General features: G+C 39.1%; 1 protein-coding gene and 1 pseudogene across 1 annotated transcript; both read right to left on the reverse strand.

Moving 5' to 3' along the window:
• Positions 1-2,978: 2,978 nt before the first annotated feature.
• LOC101986704 lies at positions 2,979-3,389 on the reverse strand (annotated as a pseudogene).
• Positions 3,390-8,867: 5,478 nt separating this feature from the next.
• Positions 8,868-9,470, reverse strand: LOC106144305 (keratin-associated protein 13-1-like). Its single transcript, XM_013353196.1, has one exon. It carries the CDS (start codon positions 9,468-9,470, stop codon positions 8,868-8,870), a length of 603 nt encoding a protein of 200 aa, XP_013208650.1.
• Between the last annotated feature and the right edge of the window lie 915 nt (positions 9,471-10,385).

The raw sequence follows: 10,385 nt of genomic DNA on the forward strand, positions 1-10,385 counted from the left end.
AGAAGGCTGGGAGAAAGAAGCTGAGTCAGTGAGTCACCATGATTCTCCCACTCCAGGCAGATGCAGGTTAAGATCATTCCCGGTAAGCCAGCTCGTGAGCTACATGGATATTAGAAATGGGCTAGTCCAGGTGTGACAGTTAGCCGAGAAAAGGCTAGATGTAATGGGCCAAGCAGTGTTTAAAAGAATACAGTTTCCGTGTAATTATTTTTGGGTTTAAAGCTAGCCATGCAGGCGGTCGGGTGCTGGGGACGCAGCCCCGCCGCTCCCTGTTGCAACACATCTCTAAACAGTGACTGTCAGGAGACATGCATTGAGCCCACCAGCTGCCAGAGGTTTTACGATGTTCAACCCTTGCCTGTTGCCCTGCTATTACCTCAGGAGCTCCACACCTTGCATCTCCTGCCAGGGGACAATTACTGCATCTCTGGACTTTTAGCCTGGCAGTTACTAGTCTCTAGGCAATAGATCTAGAAGCTTCTTCTTGGGGGCCTCAGACCACTGAATTATGAAGTGTCTGATTTCCCTACTGTGAGATATGGAATCACATTCTGTTGCCCAGCCTACTAAGTTCCTATCAACTTTCTTGTTGAAGGCAAACCTGTTTATTAGGCCTCTATGATTCGGCTGATAAGGCAAATATATTCTCATAAGATGCATACCAGTCTGTATGTCCTGTAGCCATTGTTTTGATGCTTATTCCCAAGTACTATCTTTTCATTCTTCCATTAAAAATTTCTCCTTTTTCAATTTTGGGCAGATTCTTGGAATTGTAAGATTATTTACTCTCTATACTAGTGATATGTACATGTGATTTTTATTTTCTTCCAAGAGTTGTTAAAAATAAAATTTTGATCTAATAAATTTCTGTAATCTGATACCTCAATATATTTCCCACTTTACTATTTTTAGGGGTTTTATGGGATTCAGTTAATTACCATATGATTAAGCAACTGTATTCAGAAATATATAATTCTGTATTTGTTTATGTTTCTTACTAGGAATATTCAAGTCTGGGATTATTTGCCTTTAAATCTGCAGGTTGAGCTCAACTGAATCAGAATTGCCCGAGATTCATAGCCTTGTATTTCTAATAACACGGAACAACAAATATAATTAGTATTTGAGGTAAAATGTAAACATTTATAATAAGATACATCATAGTTCACAAGGTTAAGTCTTTATATAGACAAAATTGTATGAGTTTAGTATCGAGGTGTAACTTCCAGCCATGATAAATGTGACCCTTAAACATCTCAAAGACACACATGTTCTGGTTGGATTAGTGGTGGTACTCCTCTTCCCAGAGTTGTGGGAATATCTCTGCACTTCATCTCCCAGTACAAGCAAGGAGAGTTGCAGACACTAAGGTGGGAAAAAAACTGATTTCTGGAAGTGATGACAATCTGCTGATTCTTGTATGAGGCAACTTGTTTACTTCCAAGCCACCCAGACAACTGAAATAATCACACAAAAACTATAATGTTTGAAATACTCTTTGGCCAATAGCTTAAGCATATTGCTAGATTGCTTCTTCATCTAAAATTAACCCATTTCCATTATTTTATAATTTTACAATGAGGCTCTTGGCCTAACAACAAGGTTCCAACTGGCAGCTCGTATCTTTCCCCTCTGGTGGTTCCTTGGTGTCTCATTACTCTGCCTTCTTTCTCCTAGCATTCAGTTTAGTTTTCCCCGCCTAGCTCTACTCTGCCCTATCACAGGCCAAGCCAGCTTCTTTATTCATTAACCAATAAAAACAATACATATACAGAAAGACTTGACACAATATTTCCCCTTTTCTCTTTAAATAAAAAGGAAGTCTTTAACTTTAACATAGTAAAATTACATATAACAAAATAGGTATCAAGCAAGAATTACAGTTATAATATTTATATATACTTTATCTTTTATCATAACTAAGAAAAACTATAACTATCTATTCTTCAACTCCATCAAAGACTTCAAAAAGATATACCATTACCTAAGTAAACAGGAAGTACATTGTAAGCCACTTCCAAAACTCTAGAATTGACAGAGACATCTCACTGCCTGGACAGTCACCCAAAGTTCTTCTGTACTGTTGGGGCATCAATCTTCAGCCTACAGGTCCATAGTATCTGGCAGACTTTTACATGAAGCAGGAAATTTCAAAGATAATTCCACCTATATTGGCAGTTTGTCAGTCACATTTTTCTGTGCCCTGCAGTATGTCTAGTAGACTCATTCATGAAGCAGGGACCCCAAAGGATCATCTCACCTTTAGGGAAGTTCAACAGTCACTTCTCTATGGGCCCTGCAGGTCTAGTTCATACACCATAACATCAAGCAGTTCAGACAAGAGCAGTTTCTTGCCCAAATGTCTAACCAGCACCATCTTCGATGACCATCATCCTCTAGAAGTAGATTGGTTCCTTCATGAGAGAAGTAGACTCATTGTCATAAAAAGTCCTAACTTCTTTTTTTTATATATAGTTTAATGTATTTTAATAGCAAACTTACAGGAACAGCACAGAAGACAGACAACATTAAAAACATGTACTTGCATGTAGGACAACTCAGTTAGAAAAGTATAGTGAATGATGGAATCTACTATATGATAAAAATGCTACAAACACCATTTAGTTGCCGTCAATAAGAAATTTACTTATTTTAAAAAAATCCAAATGCTGGCATTGTCCAGAAAATTTTAACAGGTTTATTTATAATTTTTATAAAGTTGAACTGTTGAAATGTGTTCACTGAAACATTTTGCTTGCATTAATGCTTTACATCTTGCATTTATATTAAAAATTCACACACAAATGAAAATGGAAAAACTGCCAATACCTGATTTCTGTCCCCTATTTTTCCACTCGCAATCATATACTTAGGTACCTTTTGACCCCGTGGAAAAAATATCTAACATTCAGAACTACTGATAACAGGAGGAAGAGGAAAAAAAATTTTTAAGAATGAAATGTTTCCCCTCGTAGTGGACTCTTAAGCACGCTCTCCGCGTATGCGGCGTGCTAGCTGGATATCTTTTGGCATAATTGTTACACGTTTGGCATGGATAGCACACAGGTTGGTATCTTCAAAAAGGCCAACCAGATAGGCCTCACTTGCCTCCTGCAAAGCACCAATAGCTGCACTCTGGAAGCGCAGATCTGTTTTGAAGTCCTGAGCAATTTCTCGCACCAGAGGCTGGAAGGGGAGTTTGCGGATGAGAAGTTCAGTGGATTTCTGATAGCATCTGATTTCACGGAGTGCCACAGTACCAGGCCTGTAACGATGAGGTTTCTTCACCCCTCCAGTAGAGGGCGCACGCTTGCCAGCGGCTTTTGTAGCCAGTTGTTTCCTGGGTGCTTTACCACCCTTTTACGGAGAGTGTGCTTTGTACGAGCCATGGTATGGGCACCTCCTTACTTACCCCCCTTTTCCTTCGGCTGGAGGTCGGCAAGCGAGAGGCGGCGCGGCGACGGCTGCGAACACCAAGTCCTAACTTCTTAAAACATTTAAATGCCATATTCTGAAGGTCTCTGACCCACCAACTGAGACAGTGGGGCTGATCTATTGGGAGCTCACCAAGGCCAGCTGGACTGTGACTAAAAAAGCATGGGATAAAACCGGACTCTTTGAACATGGCGGACAATGGGGGCTGATGAGAAGCCAAAGACAATGGCACTGGGTTTTGATCCTACTTCATGTTCTGGGTTTGTGGGAGCCTAGCCAGTATGGATGTTCACCTTCCTAGACCTGGATGGAGGGGGGAGGACTTTGGACTTTCCACAGGGCTGGGAACCCTGACTGCTCTTCGGACTGGAGAGGGAGGGGGAGAGGTGTCGGGGGGAGGAGGAGAAGAGTGGGAGGAGGGGAAGGGAAATGGGAGGCTGGGAGGAGGCGGTAATTTTTTTTCTTTCAATAAAAGAAGAATAAAAAAAATACCTATATAATTGAAATATATCTCTATATACCTAGAAAACCTAACTAACATGACTACAAGCTTGACTATAATAGATGATTTTCTATTAACCTATATTTCTTTATTATGCATTACATTTTAAGTAGTTGCACAAACACAATACCTTAAACAATAACAGACATATACATATAACAAAATTGTCCTAAAATCTATATCAATAAACCAAGATCGATACCAGTGCAAAGTATCTATCTCCATAGCATATCCTCCCTTAAATGTTAACAAACATTTATAAACAATATTTGGGAATTTGGACATAGTCCTCTCCAAACTTCTTCCTGATTTTTATTGGGTGAAGTAATTTTTGGAGGTCTTCATGGAGACCTTTCGGGGGGGGGGGGCTGTCTTGTTCCATCATAACACATTAGTCTGGAAGAAATCCATAGTTCTCATCTTCTATGGAAACAAAAGAACCTCTTTTCCAAAGCAATATATCCCTATACCCATATTTTGAAATCAAGATATATTTCAGATATATATGTTGGTTTAGCTTAGCAGCCTGTAAAATGAAATGCCTCTTTGTACTTAACTCCTTCACAGTCAAAAAATTTAAAGAGAACACAATAATATACATAATCTTGGCTCTCTGTGTATTTTCCATCTTTATGTGTCTTATTTTTCTTTATTTCTTTAATCTATGACTATCTATACTATGTCTATTTAAGAACTTTTTTTAAAAAAATGATTTACTTTTTAATAACTCTCTATATGCTTTTTCTTCTCTCTCCTAAGTCTATGTGCATTTATCCAACACTGTGATCCATTTAGAGGTCTTTTTATCTGAATCTGTCTTTATTATGTACCTGTAATTATTTTCTGACCAGAAGTGACCTTTTATTTAAAAAAAAAATGCTAAGTGGGTGTGGCTAAGGCCAACAGAGTCATGCCTGCTTGCTCCACCCGGTCTAGCATGGTAGAGGTATGTTTGCTGCCTCTGAGAGCCATGTACATTTTCCCATTTTTAGGCACACAGCGGGTCTATATTGCCATTAAGTAAGTTGTAGCACTCTGCTCACAGAACTCATTTAAATGCTCTGTAGCCAAACCTCCTGAAAAAGTAAGAGCCATTTGTGCTGATGCCAGGATGTTCCTGTTTTGAAACTGCACTTTTTTTTTCCACCACTGAATCAGGAAGACCTCTCTTAAGGAAGCTATGACATACTGCCAGCTGAAAAAATAATGTGACTAAACTTTGCTTTTTTGTGTCTAGAATTACTTTCCAAGCTTTCTTAGGGTTTTCATGGATATAGTCAGCCATATTGGTGTGTCAATCTGTTGTATGAAGCCACTTGTTCTTTTCCCAGTCACCCAGACTCCTGAAATAATCACACAGAAACTATATTATTTGAAATACAATTTGGCCAATAGCTTAAGTATATTACTAGCTAGCTCTTACATCTGGAATTATTTTATAATTTTAACATAAGGTTGGTGGCCTACCTGCAAGGTTGCCTCTGACAGCTAGTGTCCTTCCACTAAGGCTTCTCATGACTCTACCTTCTTTCTCCCAGCATTCAGTTTGGGTTTCCCTGCCTACTCTACTCTGCCTTATCACAGGTCAAGGAAGCTTCTTTATTCATTAACCAATAAAAGCAACACATATACAGAAGGACTTCCCACAGCAGCTGATGTTTCTCCATGGCTCCTCATCCATCATCATAAAGCAGTGTATCTAAGGAATGTTGAATGTTTTTACTCACTGGGATTAGTATGAGTTCCACAGCAGAATTAAGGCCAAAGCCCTGGATGTAACTATCTAATCCTGTAAAAGCGATATTGCAGACAATTAAATAATAGAGAAGGTTAGTGATCTTATTATCATGTTTTAATGTACAACCAAAAGCAAGGCCAGTAACTTGGATTGTTTGGGGTGCTTTAGAACACCTCACCAAAAACTCAAGAACAGGTATCTCACACTTGCCACAGGACTTTTTATTTGGCAACACATGGCTTTCAGGATGTGATGTGTGATCCTAATTAGCCTTAACAATAAAACCCCAGAGTCAGACATCAGGGTAAAAACTGAGAGATCAGAGAAGTGAATAACCAGCCACAGTCACCTCTTACTTCTCCAACTCCTCAGACGGAAAAGGGTCAATCTCCTGTTCCCACCCAGCCTTATCACATCCTCTCTGTCTATACAGACCATCATACCACTATGGCAAGCTTTATTCATCAGAACACAAACAAAATAGCACTACAGGGATAAAGATGTATAGTACAAAAGGAAGTTTCCGTAAAACATCTTTAGAATTACCTATCCTTTGCTCAACCCTTTTCTATGCCCCCCAAGCCCTCTTCCCTCTAATCCCTTTTCCCCGTTATTCTTATTTTCGTTTCCTGTCACCTGTGTTCTACTTTGATCCCTCCTTTGGTATCATTCTTCCCCCTTCCCATCATTGGTCCCTTTCTAGTTTGCTGAACTCAGCAGATGCACTAAATCAAACACACAAATCTAAAGATCCAACACTAAGGCCAATGACTGAGAGCATGAGATGTTTGTTTTCCTGTGCTGGATTGCTTCATTCCAAATAACTTTTTTTTTCTGAGACAAGGTTTCTCTGTAGTTTTAGAGCCTGTCCTAGTACCAGCTCTTGTAGACCAGGCTGGCCTCAAACTCAGAGAAATCCATCTGCCTCTGTCTCACAAGTTCTGAGATTAAAGGCCTGCACCACCCACCCAACACCAGAATAACGTTTTAAGGCTCCACCCATTTTCTACATTTCTCTCTGATTAAAAATCCAATGTAACATACATGCAAAGGGTTGGTAACCATGTGAAGCCTGCCCTTTAAAGCTACTAATAAAAACAAAATCTGTGGACAACACATAGAATATAATTTTTAACATTGTTTTAAAATTGATCTTTGCTGGAATAGTGCAATTGAGTTGAAAATAAAATTTACTTGTAAATGTACTATAATAATATAATGAATATATCGAAATAACATATGTTAACATAATCGAAATAACCATCAAATATATATTCCTACTTGGTATATTTATTTTTTCCTTCATGATCAATTTTATTGAAAAGAACACATGCTATTTGTCATACTGTTGATAAAACCTGAGTGATAAAGACAATAATAATAGTGTAAGTGGAGAAGACATGTCATAGTACTGCTGAAGTTTACACGGTATTTCTTGCTAAGATGTCAACTGTTTTCTTGTCATTCAGTCATTATATATAATAATAGATAATAACTAAGGAAATTTTTTCTGAAACAAATTAGTTTAAGTCACATATAGATCTTTCTCTAAATCAATAATTTTATTTTTATTCTTATTATGGGCCTTTTACTTAAGAGTAATGAGATAAATGCAATGGATTAAATGAACTGCTGTATGAAGTGATTTTTAATGGAAATATAAAACACTTCTTGATTACACTTAGAGCTGTAATTTTTTTAAAAGTTATTCAAGAAAAAAACCAATAACCAACATCGCTTTAAAAATTCATGGTCTAATGGGCACTTCTATGAAGACTTTAGCAAGTTTCAAATATTTTTGAGTCCCCCCGCCTTCCTGTCTTAACAAAAGTTAATAATCTTAGTCTCTGTCTTGTGTCTAGACATTAAATTATTAGTCTCATATTACCTCCTTCCTTAGAACATTCTCCCATGGGTGATACGAGGGAAGGCTACGGCACACACCACTAATGGTGGATTCAAGTTCCTTCTTTAAACAATGAATTTCCTGTAATATAAGCAATATATTTCTGCCTCTGTATTTGTATCTCAAACATCATCCTAGACTGATAGAAGGACCCCACTGTCATTCTTTCTTCACACAGTTATGAGAAGCTAGAAAATTATATGATTTTACCAACGAAAGAGAGACTCCAATGAAGAAATGATTTTACCTCGGAATCAGACACTGGGGTGTACTTTTCTGGAAGTCTTTCTAAATGCCTCTGAAAGTCCCTGGAATTTTGCATCCTGTTTATTTTCCTGTAAAATATCCCCTTTCCTACTAGAGATTTTTCCCCATTTAATGTTTTCTTTTCCTTAAAATACCATAGAACCTGTGATAATGCTTTCTACAACCCAATGCAAAACAAACTATACCCAAGACATTGATGTGCATTCTTTTAAAATCTGGCTAACACTAGGAAATAAGAGCTGCTCAATATTGCTTAGATCTATCACTCAGGTTGATTGACATTGCACCTGGGAGTAGCACCAAGGGATTGCCAGCACAGCCTGATGCCGGATCACCGTGATTGTCCTTAGTACATGTGGAGATTAGATATTCCCCAACTGTGGGGGCATGGAAACCAGCATTTATATAAAAACAAAGTGTCAGTCCTGAGAGTTATTTTAGACTCACTGTTAACCCTGGCTGATAATTTACATTTAAATACTAGATTTAGGCAATTATTTTCTCTATATAGACATCGGCTTAATTACTTTGTCATTAATCAGCAGAAATGTAGTCCCTAAATCTCACACAGTTCCCTTATCAACGTACCTAGTGTGCAGACAACAAGGGAAGTCTTCCTAGAATTAACTACTCCAAACAAGGATCACAAAAAAATGCCAAGTTATTTGTTCCTAAGAGCTAACCACAGAATCATAATATATAATTTAGTGTGACAAATCTGTAAAAGAAAATATAATTAATAGTAACAACAAGAATAATAATAATGTGAGCAATATACTGAGGTTTCAGGTTGCACAAGTTTATTATAATAAGTTTTCACTTTCATATACTGTAGGACAACAACTAAACAGCACAGTATATAACAGCATTACTGTCGGTAAAGTATAACTGTGATTATACACCCATCCTAGAAGTTGAGAAGTTCCTATTAGAAGAAAGAGAGGAAAAATGTAAGGGATAAGCATGAAAAATGAGTATAGGATAGAGACATTGACCACAATACTGTAGAACGCACAGAGCTAACAGCTGATTCCAGAGAGACGTGGCCCACAAGTTGGAACAAAAAATGAAGGCTGGTAGGTATTAAAAAGCAAGTAAGTTGGGTAACAGAATGTGGACACATCACTCAAGAAAGGAAATACAGGGATTTCATAATTCAGAGATCTGAAGCCCCTGGGTCCACAGTCCCCTGAGAAGAAGCTTCTAGATTCATAGCCCATAGGATGGAAGTTGCTGGACTCACAACTCAGAGACCCAGCGTATGTCCCCTCACAGGGGCTGCAGGGTGTGGAGCTCCCTGGGTAGTAGCAGGCTGTCTGGCAGGGTCTGTACACCACCCAGGACCTCTGGCAGCTGGTGGGCTCAATGCAGGTTTTCTGACAGCCTGTGTTCACAGAGGATTCCACCTGGCAGGGGCTGGACACCACGCAGGACCTCTGGCAGCTGGTGGGCTCAATGCAGGTCTCCTGACAGTCACTGTGCAGCTGGCAGGTGCTGGATGAGCAGCTGGTGGTGTTGTAGACCAGATTGCTGGGCCAAGGAGAGTCACAGGCTGAACCTGAGGTGGGCAGGCTGCACCTACAGGAGGTAGAGAAGTTTCCAGAGCAGCAGCTGTGGGCCATGTTGAGAGGAGATGTGAGCTCAGCTGGATGTGACTGAGAAGACTGGGTTTGGATGTCACCCTGTGGAGAGCTGGGTTTATATACTCTCAGCGATAGGTGTGGTACCCAATGTGGTCTTCCTTGTCCTATGTGTGTTCTGCCCTTTAAAAATGTGCTGCTCTCAAGTTTCTCTGTAATAGCAGCTACTTATTAATAGTTTCCTCAAGGTATATTTATGGCTGTTGTAACTTCATTGTTAGAGCAAAAGGCCATCAGCTATCGCTGTGTCCTAAGTGCTGTGATTGTTGGACACCACAGATCATTTTATCATGTTCTTTTTCCTCACGACATATTTATTGTGTGTTTTTTTTTCACTCAATTTTTTTGAGGAACTATTTTTCTTCAGGTGGTATGGAGCAAAAGCAACTTAGCTTTTTGTTCACAAATTGGTAGCATCACATTGGGCTTGACTGGAACCTATTAAAGATTAACCCTATTACCACCACCACCGTTTCTAAAATTTTCAAACATATCCCATGTTTTTCACTCCTTACTACCCTTTTGTTTGATTTTCCTCCTCCAGTAAAAAGGGACAAACACACATAGAGAAAAAGAGAGAAGGGGGTTGAGGATGAAAAGAAAAGAAAAGAAAAACTGAATAACAGTGAACGTAGGTAGAGAAAGACTGGGGTAGTAAGGGAGAAGCTGCGGTAGTAAGGGAGAAGCTGCGGTAGTAAGGGAGAAGCTGCGGTAGTAAGGGAGAAGCTGCGGTAGTAAGGGAGAAGCTGCGGTAGCTCACAAGTGTTAAGTTTTGCACGATTAGAAGGGGGTTAAGAGGGTAAATGGCCAGTAGTTGATAGGATTAAATAAATTTGAAATCCAGTACATCTGACAAGCTGCTTAAGGTAGCCCTGGATTCTTGTCTGTTCAGCAGTG

Source organism: Microtus ochrogaster, chromosome 2 (assembly GCF_000317375.1).
Source record: "Microtus ochrogaster isolate Prairie Vole_2 chromosome 2, MicOch1.0, whole genome shotgun sequence".
In the NCBI taxonomy this organism is placed as follows: Eukaryota; Metazoa; Chordata; class Mammalia; order Rodentia; family Cricetidae; genus Microtus; species Microtus ochrogaster.